Here is a 14,049-nt window from a genome sequence, read left to right as displayed (position 1 = left end):
AGCGGAAGAGCTGGGTGGGGAAATGGGACAGTGGTAGCACTTGCATCACTGGCCCCTTCTGGGGAATCCGGCCTTGCTGCAGCCGTGACGAGAGCTGCCGTCATCCGGGGCATTGGTGGCCATGGGGCAGCCCCAGTGTGTCAGCCCAGCCAGCACACGAGAGCCAGACCCCAAACATTGCCCCACTCTGTGCACCACAATGGCCCCAAAGCACTGCTCTGCTGGGCCCCATGCTGATCCCAAAGCACCGCCCTGCTGGGCCCCACATTCATCCCAAAGCATCACCCCACTGGGGCCCCACACCGAACGCAAAGCACAGCCCTGCTGTGTGGTCCACACTGACTCTGAAGTGTGGCCCAACTGAGACCCATGTTGACCCCAAAGCATCATCCTGCAGACACCATGCTGACCCCAAAGTATGGGTGAAAAGCATGCTCTGATCTCTACAATAAGCATGGCTCCATTGCATTCCATATCAACCCCAAATCATGGCCCCACTGCAGCCCATACTGACCCCAAATCATGGCACCACTGGGTCTCATACTAACCCCAAAACTTGGCCCCACTAAGCCCCAAAGCACGGGCACAAAGCTCGCTCTGAGATCTGCTGGCAAAGCACGGCCCCGCTGAGCCCCGCAGTGCCCTGCACAACACAGCAGAGGTGGTGCCGATGCCCGCGGCGCTGCGTGCTGCAGATACGAAACTCAGCAACCTCCCGGCGTGTTGCGAAACGTGGAAATCCCGCACGGCAGCCGCTTCCTTCCAGCGCTCCTTGAAAACGCGTCGCTCAGCAGCTGAGCTCAGAGCACCCCGAAGGCAGCGGGAGGAGCAGAAGTGCAGCACTGCAGCCTGCCTTCACCCTCAGGTTTCACATTGGGCACAGAGATGGCGTTTGTTCCGGACCTGGACGTGCTGGAGAGCAGCAGGTGAGCACTGAGAGGGGCTGGGGGCTCACTGCGGGTCTGAGCTTCACGTGGCCCAAAGCTCACCATTCACTTTGCCTTCCAGCCTCAGCGAGGAGACTTTCTACAGCCCCTCCTGCCTCTGCCTTCAGAAGGTACGGATGGCAGAGTGCAGTGGCACTGTGGCACGGTGCCCTCGCAGCACAGGGTGCTCAGCCGCAGCCCTCTGCCTGCAGAAGCCTCGCCTGGATTCTGAGCACACGGCTGTGGGTGTGCAGGTGTCAGTGAGGAAGGGACGCCGGAGCTTCCGGCAGGCTGCCGTGCTGGTGGTGGCCATGACCAAACTGCTGCGGAGGCCGAAGTGCAGGGACTTTGCTGACAGCGACTTGAGCATGCTCCTGGAGGAGGTTTTTGGTAAGAGCGCGGCGCTGGAGGAGGAGGGATGGTTGCTGGGGTGTTGTTGCCACCTGCTGACCTCCTGTCCCCCGCAGAGCCCGTCACCTTCCAGCAGCTGCAGAGCAGCTACGCCGGGGCGCCCGCCTTCCGCTACACCCGCTCGCAGTCCTTTGACATCTTCGACATCAACCAGAAGTGCTTCGTGCTGGAGTCGCCCACACAGCTGGTGGCCCTGCACCTCCAGGGGCCCTCCTCCAGCCAGAAAGGTGAGGGCACCGCATCCTTGTCCCTGCCCTGCCCCCTACCCCTATCCCTACCCCCTGTCCCCGCAGCATGCCCGCTGACCCGTCCCTTCTCCCCGCAGTGAGGCTCAACATTGCGCTGTATCGGCCCCGAGGCCCACGGGGCAGCGCTGGAGCTGGGCAGACACCAGTGGCACTGGGCATCAAGGGCTACAAGCTCTACATGTCGTGCGTGCTGAGCGGCGCCGAGCCCACGCTGCAGCTGGAGGTGAGCATCCCACGTCCCCATCCCATCCCCACTTCCCCACCCAGCGGCCCCTGCTCCCCGCTGAGCCTCTCTGGATCTGCATTGCAGGAAGCCGACGTCACACGGGACATCGACAGCGCCGAGCTGACCCGCTTCATCTTCTACCGCCTGGACAGCCCGACCGAGGGCACCACGCGCTTCGAGTCGGCCGCCTTCCCTGGTTGGTTCATCTGCACCTCCCTGCAGCCCCGGCAGCCCGTGGGCATCACCAACCAACCCGACCAGGTCAACGTTGCCACCTACAAGCTGAGCGGGCGCTGACTGCCCGCCCCAACCCAAACCGGCCCGTTGCTGGTTTCCATGCTGTATGTACCGAGTACAAGCCCTGCTGCCCCGCCACGCTGTTCCACGTGGAATAGCCGCTCTGGGCCCCGTGGGCCCGAGTCACACGTCGTTTATGTTTCATTACCATCCTGTTGCTTTTAACTTATATTTTTTACCGTAATTATGATGGGTTTTGTTCCACCCCCCTTCTTGGGGTGGAGGTATTTATTGTGAGATTGGAGAAATAAAAGCTTCCCTGTGGACGCGTGTCTCAGCGTGTGCCTCTGGGGATCGGTGGGGGCCGTTCTGGCCGGAGGAGAAGCATTCCCGCAGCAGAGCAGGACCCGGCGCCCCACACCCAGGCCGCCTCCCGGGGTACCTGGGGACAAAGACTGGGGCCCGCCGCACCCCTCAGGACCCCCAACGCCCCTCTCTGAGCCCCGTATCTCTCCTTAAGAGCCCCCTCTCAAAGCCCCCCCTCCGCAGCCCCTCTTAGAGACCGCGCACCCTCCCACACCGCACCGACTTCCCCTCACGCCCCTCTCAGCCCCCCCGGCGCCCCCGCCCCGCTCCGCTCCTCTCCACCACACCCGTCTTCTCTCATAAACGAATGCGATTGGCGGACGCGTCCTTCCGGCCCCACCCGTGGCTCCGTTGTACCCGCCCCTTCCGCTCGCTTCGCCCAATCGCAGCTCACCGTCTCCGCCCCGCCTCCCCTCATCGTTCTTCTCCATTGGGCAGTTTGAAAGAGGCGGAGGCCAATGGGCGTGGGGCGGCGGTTGGGCGGGTTGTGGACATGGCGGCGGCGGCGGCTGCGCAAGGTGAGCGTTGGGAGCGGGGATCCGAGCTCGGCTGCGGGGCCGGAATCAGACGCTTGGGGTGCGGGGAGCCTGGGCCGGCTGTGGGTCCGGGTCTTTGTGGAGGCGACCTGTGGGGTGACCGCGAAAGGAAGGAGCTGGAAGGAGCGGTCCTTGAGAGCAGCCCTGCAGAGAAGGAGCCGGGGGTGATAAGCTGAACGTGAGCCAGCAGTGTGCGACTGCAGCTGGGAAACAAAGGGGATCCTGGGCTCCAGCAGAACGGGGGGGGTGGCAGCAGGGACAGGGGGGCGATTGTCGCCCTCTGCTTTGCTCCTGTGAGGCCCCATCTGCAGCACTGCGTCCAGGGCTGGAGCCCCCAGGACGAGAAGGACAGGGAGCTGCTGGAGAGGGTGCAGAGGAGCCGCAGAGATGAGCGGGGGACTGGAGAAGCTCCCTTACAAAGACAGGCTGAGGGAGCTGGGCTCCTTCAGCATGGAGAAAAGAAGGCTGCGGGGTGACCTCAGTGCAGCCTGCAGTGCCTGAAGGGAGCCTGTGGGCAGGAGGGGAGTCGGCTCTGTGCAAGGGGAGGTGACAGCAGGACGAGGGGAAACGGTTTGGAGTTGAGGGAGGGCAGATGGAGGTTGGATGTCAGGGGGAAGTTCTTTGCTGTGAGAGTGGTGATGTGCTGGAACAGCTGCCCAGAGAGGCTGTGGATGCCTCATTCGTCCCTGGAGGTGTTCAAGGCCAGGTTGGATGGGGCCCTGGGCAGCCTGGGCTGCTGTGAAATGTGGAGGTTGGTGGCCCTGTGTGTGGTGGGGGGTCGGAGGCTCATGATCCTTGAGGTCCTTTCCAACCCAACCGTTCTGTGATTCTGTGAAATGGGGTTGGGGGCGGTGCTGGGGGCTGCGGAGGCAGGAAGGGATGCGGTGTTGGGGAGCGCTGGGCTGGGTGCACCCAGAGCCCCCAGTGGTCACTGAGTTGGGCCTTACTGCCCTGTGTGAAAGCAGAAAGAGGGAGAGCGAGTCTTTGGGTGATGTGATAGGGATAGGACGAGGGGGAACGGAGCTGGGATGGGACGGGCAGCCTGGGGAAGCTGTGGCCGCCCCGTTGCTGCTGGTGCTCGTAGGCAGCACCTCCTACAGGCCGTCCCACAGGCCTGCAAAGCTCCGCACGACTGCGCCCTGGGCAGCTTGGTGCTGCAAGCATCAAACAGCTCTTGTTCCAGCGGGCTGTGGGCAGCGCCTCGTGTGTGCTGGGGGTCTGGGAGCAGCACTGCTCTCCAGCTGGGAGCTCGGTGATGTGCTCGTCCCCACAGCGCTGCGTGCACCATGTTTTCCTACCGTTTCTTTGCAGAAGAGCGGAGAAGAAAGCTCCAGGAGTACCTGGAGGCCAAAAGGAAGCTGAAATGCCCCAGTACCAAGTAAGTCGGGGTGTGCAGCTGTCTGTGCCTCACCAGCACCTGCCTTGCTGCAGTGCTTGCTAACGAGAGCAGCCTCGGCCCCATGCCAGCTGTCAGAGCTGAGGCTGGGGCAGCTCCTGCAGTGCCCTGGCGCTGCTCTGCTGTTACTGCCAGCGTCAGAACAGATGTGGTTTGAGTGTTGACGTTTTCTGCTCTTTGATACCACTTCTGCTGGGTGTCTTCTGAATCTCCACAAAGCTTTTTCATCCCAGGCTTTGGGTTTGCAGGACAGCTTTGTTTGCATTACCAGCTTTGTGCAGCAGAAAGGTAGTCCAATTTTGAGTGCTGCATTTTAGCAGCAGTAGGGTAATATTAGGAAGGGACATTTCAGCCCGTTTAGAAGCAATCAGAGAGAAGCTCATTGCCACAGCTGACCTGTTAAGTGAGTCCCCATCACGTCCTGCCCAGCCCCATCAGCTGCAGGAAGCGCTTTGATCTCTTTTCTCGTCAGTGGAAGCTGTGAGTTATGCAACTGTCTTTTGTGTCACTTTTCCGCTGCCCCGTGGAAGGAAAAGAAATATGACGTGGCTCTTCCTTGACAGCTTCAAAATGCTTCTCATCAGCTCTGGTGGCTGTGGCAACCAGAAGCACTTGGTGTATTTCAGCTTTTCTGGAACAGCTGCTCAGTATTTGGGTAACTTGTTTCTGCAGGCCCTATTTAAAGGACCGGACTAATCGCCTGGATCCACTCTTAAAACCAGTTTCTAAACCAGAACATGTAAGTAGAAGAGAACTCTTTTCCGTCTGGTTTTGTATCTCATGCTTGAAGTGCTCCCAGGCAGAACGGGGCACACAAACCAGGACAGTGAGTTCCTGACCCCGGGCAAGCAGTAATCAACGCCCTGCTAAATATCTGGCCCCAAGACAACTCATTAGTTTTCAGAGGAACTTCAGCTGAGAGAATTGTCCTCTGCCCTGGTGCTGGGTGTTACACTGGGCTTGCTTCCCCCTGCAGGGCTCTGTGCACATCCCCTGGGCTGGTGGGGCTGCGGGGTGGGACGGAGCCGAGCTCTGCTCTGGGCCCTGCCTCAGTTTCTTTGTCTCTGCAGCTTGACAGGAACAAGAAGGGTGCAGTCCAAAACGTAGCAAAGGGCACCTGGAAGGATGACAAGCCTGCTGCCAAACCTGCACAGCCAGCTGGGCACGCTGCACTGCGGCAGTCCTCACGTGCATCGCAGAGAGCAGCAGCGATGCGGCCACGGCAGCTGGGGAAGGGCACAGAGCTGCCTGCAGGCCTCGTTCCGAGCACAAACCCCCCTGCGCAGCCCAAAGGGAGGCTCCCAGCTTCTGCCTCTTGTCTGCTAAACCCCGGAAGGCCGGAGGAGAGTGGAAGTGGCCAGCCTGTGCCTGGGGCACCTTGCTCCCTGAGTGAGGGCCTGCAGGAGTGGCTTGGCTGTGGCAAAGAGAACTTGCCAGCACAAGCAGCTGCAAACCCTGTGCCCAGCAACACTTTTCAGTCTAATGGGAACAGTCTGGGGAAAAAGAGAGCTTTGGCTCACGGGCAGAGCTCAGGCACTGTGTCAAGGACTGTCAAGGGCCCAAAGGACAGAATTAATAGCTGCCAGGCTAAGGAAGTGCTGATTCAGGAGAAATTCAGGAAACCTCTGCCAGCCTCAAAAAGTGCATCCCAAAAACCAAGCGGCACAACCCGGCCATTGCAACCCCCTCAGTTCCTTGCTAATTCTACACGTTTGCTACATAAAAAGCCAGCTGTAAAACAGGAAAAAAACAGTGCAGCAAGAGAACCTGGGGGAAAGCTTGGCACGTCTCTGATGGGAACTCTTAAGCACTCCAACAGAGCTCCTGCAAAGCCCCCAGCCTCCAGCCGGCCCCAGGGCACCACAAGTGGGACCACGAGGACACCAGGCCTGAAGCTGTGCACCTCAGGGCAGTGGCAACAACCCACAGTGAAAGGGGGAGCAGACAGGAAGGATGTGAAGGCAGCGCCTTGTGGACACGCAGCAGTATCCCGAGCAGGAGTCCCAAAAAAACAGTCTCTTCCCAGCACCTACAGCTCCAGAACTCAAGGAAATCGGGGTGAATTTGGGAGCAGCAGAGAGGTGCGTAAACCAGAGCTGCTGCAGGCGCACGGAGTGCATGCTGGGCGTGTTCCCAAGAGCCCAACACCAGAGGATCGTAGGTGAGTGGCATCGTTGGCTGACTGGTCTCCTACCAGGGGAAGCAGAGTGAGGCACTGAAGCACGTGAGCCAGCTGCAGGCTGCAGGGCCCCAGCTGCAGTCTGAACTGCTGGGATGCTGCAGCACAGAGGGGGGTGAGGGTGACGTTTGGTGTCCTCTGGGTTCCTCGTTTCTGCCACGCGACAACTGCCTGCAGGCAGCAGTGAGTGAGCAGTGTGTGAAGCACAGCCTTGCTGCTTTGTGCTGCCTCTCCCATTTTATCCTCGGGACACTCTGACATTTGGGGGGGGGTTTGCCTCCCCTGCCTGCCTCGGTTGTGATTCTTAGGGTAGATCTTCCCAAGCAGCTACAAACCCAGAGGGCAGCCAGGCAGCAGGTGCCAGTGCTGTGTGGTGCTGACAGCGATCCCTCGGTCCTTTCCCAGGAGACAGCTGGAGCAGTGGCTGGCCTCCAAGGGCAAGTGCTACAAACGGCCGCCTATGACGCTGCCTCCAAAAAAGCCGATGAAGCAGAAGCCAGCGCACAGGAGCACCGTGCAGGAGGAGCAAAAGCCTGAGAAGCCGGAGCAGCTCTACCTGGCCAGGATCAACGCCCTGCTGACGGAGTGCCTGAAGCTCATCGAGGAGGTGGGGATGGGGAAGGAGCTACAGCCACCGGGCTGCTCTTTTCTTGAAGCAAAGCATTCTTGCTTGGCTTAGGAAAAGTCACCACGCTCAGTTCACCCCTGGAGTTGAGGGCATGCAGTGAGATGCACTGCAAGGAACACGGATCGATGGCCGCTGTGCAGGCGTCCCTGCGGTCGTCCTGGTGTGCAGCAGTGCATCTTGCAGCAGGGATTCCTGCAGCAGCAGCCCAGGCTGGTTGAACCACTCCAGGATGTGTCTCTGGTGGGCCCCACCGCTGGGAATGCCATCTGCTAGCCCGGCTCTGGGTTTGGTGGCCCTGCTGGTGCCTGTGCTGAAGAATCTGTCCCTCGACTTCCCTCTGAAATGCTAGGCTCTTTTTTTTGAGGGAAAATGGAGACAGAAAAACTGTATCATCCATCCAAGGTTATGTAGGAGATTTTGGAATGTGAGTGGGAGGTGCAGACTTCACACCACCCTCCTTTTCGCCTGCTGTTTGAGAGGATGTTGGCATGCAGGCCCAGCTCTTCTCCAGCACTTCACCTTGTCTTGCAGGGCGTCCCATCAGAGGAGCTCTCAACAATTCTGTGCCACGAGCCCAGTGCAGAGAAGTGTGCCAAGTTCTGGATCTGCAAAGCCAAGCTGCTTGCCCGCGATGGCCCTTTCGATGTGACAGGGCTGTATGAAGCAGCAGTCTGCGCTGGTGCTGAGGTGAGTAAGGAGCCCTTTGGTTCCTCCTGTGCACCAGCAGGTTGCCCCAAAGCCCTGGGGTTGGATTTTGGGATCGGTTTAGCAGCTGTTGGTGAAAAAGGCCTTTAGAGCCGTAAGTCCTGGTTGTTTCCACAAAACCACTTGAGGCAGTGTATGCACAGGGCAGGGGGGGCTGTGGGTGAGCTGGCAGCACGTTGGGCCTGGTCTGCACCTGGGATGGGCATCTGCACACAGATCTGGAGAAGGGAAAAGCTGTGCTCATCCGCACTTCCCTGAGGGAGGCAGCAGGAACCTTTTCTCCTTTCTGACCTGTAGTCTTCTTTCCCTGCCTGCCTTGACCTGTGTCCTGATTTTTATTTTATTTATTTATTCATTTCTTGCAGCCACTCCAGGAGCTCAGAGAAGTTGTCCTTGATATTTTGAAGACTGCAGAACAGCCATCAGAGGGTAACACGGGCATGCAGGGGCTGGTGGGCAGGCCGCTGTTCCCCGTGCTTTGCAGTCTGTCCCAGCAGCCCGTATCCCTGCTGACTTTGCTGAGGACTGAGCATTGTGAAAGTGCAGAGCCCTCAGCTCAGAAATGGGGCAAAATTCCTCTGGCAGAGCTGAGCCTGGCGCAGCATGCAAGGTGCCCTGGGTTACGTCCAGAGCTCTGCAGTGCTGTAGTTCCCCCTGCAGCTCTCTTCCCTCTCTACAATCCTGCTGCCCTTTTCTACGTCCAAATGAAGGCCATAAGTCACAAGCACTGTCCCCCAAGGGTCTATCTTGGGACTGGTGCCCTTCAACATCTTTATCAGTGCCACAGGCAGTGGGATTTGGTGCACCCTTAGCAGTTTGCAGATGCCACCACACCGAGCGGTGCAGTTGACGTAACAGAAGGGAGGGATGCCATCCAGGGGGACCTGGGCAAGCTTCAAAAGTGGACCTGCATGAACCTAATGAGGTTCAGCAAGCCAAGTGCGAGGTGTTGGGGTGGGACAGGCCTAGGTTTGGTTAGCTTGGGGAAGAGAAGGCAGTGGGGACACCTCACTGTGGCCTTCCTGTCCTTGAAGGGAGCTTACAAACAGGAGGGAGGCCGGCTTTTCACACAGTCTGACAGTGGTAGGGCAAGGGGGAATGGCTTTAAGCTCAAAGAGGGGAGATTTAGGTTGGGTGATAGGAGAAGATTCTTTACTCGTGGGGTGTTGAGCTGCTGGAACAGGTTGTGCAGAGGTTGTGGATGCCCCATTGCAGGAGGCATTCGAGGTTGGATGCAGCCCTGAGCCGGTGGTTGGCAACCCTGCCCATGGCAGCAGGTTGGAGCTGGGTGATCTTTAAGGCCCTCTGTGACCAAAGCTGCTGTGATCTATGACTCTCCTCTCTCCTGTCAGGGCAAAAGCCTGAGCAGCGCCTTCTGTGGGAGCCCACGACACCTTGCCCAGGCGAGAGGCAGCAGGCGGCTGTGACTCCGTGCCAAACAGAGCGCGCCCTGAGCAGCCTGCCTGTCTCCTCCATCAAGCTACAAGTGACATCTGTGCCCAGGTGAGGCTGAACTGCCGCCAGCGAGCGCCCTGTGCCGTTCCCTGTGGGCTTTGCCCCACTCACGCTTCATTTTTCCTCCCTGCAGAGTGAGGGAGCTGCCAGAAGGCCAAGAGCTGAAATTCCTGACGCCGGTGCGGCGCTCGCTGCGCATAGAGAGGGCTGGGAGCCGCTACCCAGAGATGCTGAGGGACCACGACCCTGTGGTGTCATCCCTCAGTGAAATCCTGGATGACGATGAGGAGACTCAGTTCTTTTTCCGGAAAAACAAAGCTTTGCCAGAGGTGGCAGAGATGGAGGTTTTGAGTCTGTAGCCCCCAGTGTTGCTGAGGGGATTCTCTGGGGGCTGCTGGCTCAGCCGTGCTGCCTTGCACTTACACCATCTCCTCTCAGATGTAGTTATGCAGGGGCGGCCTTTTTCAGCCTTTTTCACTGTTTTTAAGTGTTTAAAGCTTTACACTAGAGATGCAGCATGAGCCGGTGGGGTGCTGAGCAAGGTCTGGGGTTGGAGACATGGGCTCTGTGCTGTGGGATCAGCCATTGGCACCCCAAAGCACGCCCTGGTTTTTGTGCTGGCTGATGGTTCTGGTCGCTGCAGTGCTCTGGGTGCCTCTCATGGTTTTGGGAAGTGACATCCTAAGGGTTTGCTCCTGAAGAAGGAACACAGCCCCTGTCTGGAACCCCCTGCTGCCTCCTGCCACCAGGAGAACTGTGCTCAGCCTCGAAGCCAGCAGTGCTGTGAGGGCACCCAGAGCCCAGGATGCTGAGGGTTCCCCCCTGTGAGAGGAGTGCGATGGTTTTGCTGTTGCTGAGCACAGAGCAGAGCCCCAGCTTCATCTTCCTGCCCCCAGCAAACAGCTGTCCTGCCCCACGGCTCCTCCCCACCCAGCTTTGGGTGTCTATAGAGGAACCTCAGCTGTCCCAGGAGCTACAGGACCAGCAGTGCAGGGCTGCCCCAGGGTTGCATGCAGCCACAGCACTTGTCCCAGCTGCTGGCCCAGGCCTTGAGAATTGCCCTTTGCTCCAATGTTCCCTGGTCTTGGGGCAAAGGAAATTTTCTTTTGAAAAAAGAAAATATAATTTATGTCTCTTCTATTACTCTGTGACTCCAATAAAACTTTGGCAGAAGTCAACGTGCCTTTTATAAATAGACAAAGATAAAGAAGGGGAGAGGCTGGGACTCTTAGCAGGTAAAAGGGTGCAGCCCTGGCCCCAGGCCCTTGTTGTGTTTGGGCACCATCCCCAGAGCGGCTGGAGCTGATGGAGAGCTGCTGGGTACCCTCGTGCCGCCCTGCAGCGGGGGTGCTGTGCTGCCATCAGCCCCAGGGCAGCACCCAGTGTGTGCTGGGACCGGCCCTGCTGGACGGGCAGCTGTGGGCTCAGGCCTCGCCGTCCTCTTCCTCCCCTCCTCTGGAGTCCCAGGGGAGCCCCGGGTCCTGAGACAGAGGGAGTGGTTCCTGCTGGCTGCGCCGCTCCAGCTGCAGCTCCGGGGCTGCGCTTCCCTCTCCGGCGTCCACAGGGCCGTGTTCCACCGTTGATTCGTGGGCCATCTGCGGGGAGGGAGCGGGGTTGGCACCCGGCTCCCGATGGACTTGGGGGCGGGGGGGGAAACTGAGGCACGGGGTCAGCAGTACCAGGACAGAGGGCGCCCGGAAGAGGTAACTGAAGGGGTAGTAGAGGAAGTTGAGGAAGGAGGAGGCGTAGAGGTCTGCGTAGCGCATCAGCTGGCTGGCAAACAGGGTCTGGCGCGAGCCGCAGCGGAAGAGGCTGCCCATCTTCCCGTAGCACATGTCCATCTCGTGCGTGACTTTCTGCGGACACAGCGGGGCGCTCAGGGCACCGCTATCCCACACCGGGCTGCTCCGAGGGACGGGGACGGCGGTCCTGCCGCCACCTGGATGTGACGTTTGATGGAGCTGATGTCCGGGCGCTCGCTGCTGCCGCTGTCCAGATGCCTGCGGTGGAGGAGGGGGCTCACAAGGGCCCTTTGTGTCCCGTCCCGTCCCCCTCACCCACGGGCAGGGACCCCAGAGCGGTGCCCACTCACTGGTACAGCTCCGCCAAAAACAGATCCAGGCTGCGCAGCTCCTCAAACAGCTCTGCCAGGGCAAAGCTCCGGCTCAGCGCCGGCACCGCGGCCACCCCTGGGGCTGGCAGGGGGGTCCTGCAGGGAGGGGAGGCACGGCTGGGGCTGCTCACCGCTCTTCTCCGTCCACACCTGCAGCTCATGGGCCAACTCGGGCACCACCAGGAAGGTGCGCCAGCCCTGCCGCTTCTTGGACTTGAGGATGTCCCCGAAGATGTGGTCCCCCATGTACAGGATGTCCTTGCCCTTCACGCCCAGCAGGTCGCACACCAAGTCTGAGGAGCCTGGGACAACAGGATGGCATGATGTGGGGTCACCATGTCACTGCATCCCCGTTACTGCACCCCTCTGTCACTGCATCCCTGTGCCACTGCATCCCGGTGCCACCATATCTGTGTCACTGCAAACCCATGTCAGTGCATCCCTGTGCCACTGCGTCCCAGTGTCACTGTATCCCCGTGTTACTGCACTCCTCTGTCATTGCATCCCACTGCCACTGCCTCTCTGTGTCACTGCATCCCCCCGTTACTGCACCTCTCTACACCCCAGTGCCACTGCATCCATGTGTCACTGCATCCCAGTGCCACTGTGTCCCCATGCCACTGCATCCCTCTATTACTGCAATCCTGTCACTGAATCCCTGCGCCACTGTATCTCTGTGTCACCATCCCAGTGTCACCACGTCCCACTACACCCTCCTGCCACCACATCCCTGTGCCACTGCATCCCTGTATCAGTGCATCCCTGTGCCACCACGTCCCTCCACCACCGTTGTCACCCAGCCACGCGCTCACCACCAGAGTACACAGCACAGTGCTGGAGGGGCCCCGTGTAGGTCCCGACACGCAGCTTCCCCGTGTCCTGCAAGCACAGAGCACCCCATGGTGTCACTGCACCCCATGGCTGGTGGGGGGACGCGTGGTGCCCCAGTCCCCACCGTGTTGACTTGGCGCAGGACGGTGCCCTCGGCAAAGAAGAGAGGCTTGCGGGTGTCCACCACGATGAGATCAAAGTAGGAGCGCCAGGGCCGTGGGGGGGTCCCGGTCTGCTTGGAAGGGGGAGGGAAAGTGACACGGGGATGGGGTCACGTTGGGTGGGGGCACCCCCAGCCCCAGCACAGCTGTCCCCTTACCTTGTCCGCATCACTGAAGTCGAACAGGTAGGACATGATGGCCTGCAATGACACGTGGTGTCAGCTGGGAGGGCAGTGGGGTTGTGGGGGTCACAAAAAGCAGCAGTGCCACCACTCACATCGGTGTAATTGTAGTCACTGTTAGTGGCCAGGAACACCTTCCCCACCTCCCTCATGCGGCTCAGCAGCAGTGGCACACGGGGCTGCGGGGCACAGTGAGAGCAGTGGGGGGGCACATGGGGACTGAAGGGGCTGGGGGCCTGGGGGGGGCTCGCAGACACTCACATCCTTCACCACGTATTTCTCCAGGTTCTCCAACGTCTTCTCCTTCAGGCAGCCCTGCAGGGGGGGATGGGTGGTGAGGAGGTGGCAGAAGGTTGCAGTTTCCCCCCCACCCCCAAACCTGCTGGGGCCACGGGGTCCCCCAGCGCTGCCCACAGCCCCACCGAGAGATGCACTTGGTCCATGGCCTCACGCACGTCCTGGAACATGCTGCGGAAGGACATGAAGAGGTTCCCATGCCTGTAGCCGGTATCGCAGCTAAAAATGGGCAGAAAAACAGGAGGTGAAGGTGCTGCGTATCAGGGGGATCCCTGGACCCCCCCCCCCCCCCCCATTCCTGAAAACAAACCCCCAAGTCCCGCTCACCTGACATATCTGGGGCAGTTGGAGAAGAAGTCCACCAGACAGGCATAGAGGTGGGTCTCTGCCATGGGAGGGGGCTGTGAGGGGGAGCAGCACCCCAAAAAACGGGGGGAGGTCTGGGGCTGGGGGGAGGGGAGCACAGCTCACCCGTGAGGTTGAAGAGGGTGTTGAGGATATGGAAGCGCTTCATGTCGTCCCGCTGGATGAACTTGTTGGGGTAGTAGTGCAGGATCTCAGCCCTGCAGAAGGGGCACGGGGCCGCTCAGCCGCTCCAACCCGAACCCCAACGCTACCGAGGGACCCCCAACTCCCCCCCCTCCCCCAAATACAAGAAATACACACAGACCCCCGGAGGAAGCGGAAGCCGTGGGCGCAGACCAGCAGGTTGCCATGCGAGTCCACCTTCAGCAGGTTCCCATAGAGGGCGTCGAACACCAGCCCCCTGCGGGACCGTGAGCAGGGCAGCGGGCTTGCAATGCGTGTGCGCCCCCCGACCCCCAACCCCAGACCCCCCCAGCACTCACCGGGTGGGGAAGGTGGGGTCGTATTTGTAGGCCAGGATCTCGGAGGGGTATCCGATGGACACCAGGTGCTCCAGCAGCAGCCTGAAGCCCAGCTCCTCATAGGCGGGCGATTTGTACACTGCAGAGCCCAGGGGCCACGTGGGTTTGGGATTGGGGGTCTCAGCCCTCCCCTCCCCCCCCCCGCGCCGTTTAGCCCCCCCCCCCCCCCCCCCCACGCACTGGCCAAGGTGTAATCCATGTCGAAGCCGAAGCACTTGATCTTCTCCAGCGCCAGGCTGCGGTTCACGAAGATCCTGGGGGGGGG

The 14,049-nt window shown here is 60.2% G+C and overlaps 3 protein-coding genes across 5 annotated transcripts; 2 read left to right on the top strand and 1 right to left on the bottom strand.

Annotated features, from left to right (window-relative positions):
* The first annotated feature begins 735 nt into the window (after nt 1-735).
* Nucleotides 736-2,374, top strand: LOC122157457 (interleukin-1 receptor antagonist protein-like). 3 transcript variants are annotated; one of them, XM_042813118.1, is made up of 5 exons: nt 736-926; nt 1,009-1,057; nt 1,181-1,316; nt 1,394-1,564; nt 1,663-2,374. In XM_042813118.1, exons 1-5 carry the CDS (start codon nt 886-888, stop codon nt 2,106-2,108), a joined length of 843 nt encoding a protein of 280 aa, XP_042669052.1. In that variant the 5' UTR covers nt 736-885; the 3' UTR covers nt 2,109-2,374. The 3 variants fall into 3 exon arrangements, with proteins under 3 accessions (XP_042669052.1, XP_042669051.1, XP_042669050.1); XM_042813117.1 differs by having other exon boundaries at nt 1,009-1,316; nt 1,663-1,808; nt 1,896-2,374; XM_042813116.1 differs by having other exon boundaries at nt 1,009-1,316.
* Nucleotides 2,375-2,888: 514 nt separating this feature from the next.
* On the top strand, nt 2,889-10,491 carry CKAP2L (cytoskeleton associated protein 2 like). The gene is made up of 9 exons (XM_042813115.1): nt 2,889-2,932; nt 4,262-4,328; nt 5,019-5,085; nt 5,417-6,507; nt 6,931-7,132; nt 7,685-7,840; nt 8,224-8,287; nt 9,211-9,361; nt 9,447-10,491. The coding sequence occupies exons 1-9, from the start codon at nt 2,908-2,910 to the stop codon at nt 9,670-9,672; spliced, it is 2,049 nt and encodes a 682-aa protein (XP_042669049.1). The 5' UTR covers nt 2,889-2,907; the 3' UTR covers nt 9,673-10,491.
* On the bottom strand, nt 10,473-14,043 carry LOC122157459 (cytosolic purine 5'-nucleotidase-like; the record flags this gene model as incomplete). Its single annotated transcript, XM_042813119.1, has 16 exons — nt 10,473-10,908; nt 10,993-11,169; nt 11,253-11,313; nt 11,406-11,457; nt 11,558-11,728; nt 12,239-12,305; nt 12,382-12,489; nt 12,577-12,618; nt 12,696-12,779; nt 12,862-12,915; nt 13,023-13,116; nt 13,225-13,282; nt 13,369-13,460; nt 13,568-13,663; nt 13,746-13,863; nt 13,965-14,043. Coding segments are annotated over 16 exons (1,524 nt in total), but the record flags the coding sequence as incomplete, so codon positions are not given.
* Between the last annotated feature and the right edge of the window lie 6 nt (nt 14,044-14,049).

This window comes from Centrocercus urophasianus, unplaced genomic scaffold, assembly GCF_019232065.1.
Source record: "Centrocercus urophasianus isolate 14NV4802_14NV808 unplaced genomic scaffold, USGS_Curo_1.0 seq_1382, whole genome shotgun sequence".
Lineage (NCBI taxonomy): Eukaryota > Metazoa > Chordata > Aves > Galliformes > Phasianidae > Centrocercus > Centrocercus urophasianus.
Note: the sequence above shows the minus strand (reverse complement) of the source record. Positions and strands in the feature narration are given on the sequence as shown.

What these genes read in the sequence shown, in the direction of transcription:
- LOC122157457 (XM_042813116.1), top strand. Translation starts at nt 886, where the DNA reads ATGGCGTTTGTTCCGGACCTGGACGTGCTGGAGAGCAGCAG. An exon ending in GACGTGCTGGAGAGCAGCAG is followed by an intron (nt 927 to 1,008) that starts GTGAGCACTGAG and finishes TTTGCCTTCCAG; the next exon opens with CCTCAGCGAGGAGACTTTCT. An exon ending in GCTCCTGGAGGAGGTTTTTG is followed by an intron (nt 1,317 to 1,393) that starts GTAAGAGCGCGG and finishes TGTCCCCCGCAG; the next exon opens with AGCCCGTCACCTTCCAGCAG.
- CKAP2L (XM_042813115.1), top strand. Translation starts at nt 2,908, where the DNA reads ATGGCGGCGGCGGCGGCTGCGCAAG. An exon ending in CAGTTTCTAAACCAGAACAT is followed by an intron (nt 5,086 to 5,416) that starts GTAAGTAGAAGA and finishes TTGTCTCTGCAG; the next exon opens with CTTGACAGGAACAAGAAGGG. An exon ending in CAGTCTGCGCTGGTGCTGAG is followed by an intron (nt 7,841 to 8,223) that starts GTGAGTAAGGAG and finishes CATTTCTTGCAG; the next exon opens with CCACTCCAGGAGCTCAGAGA.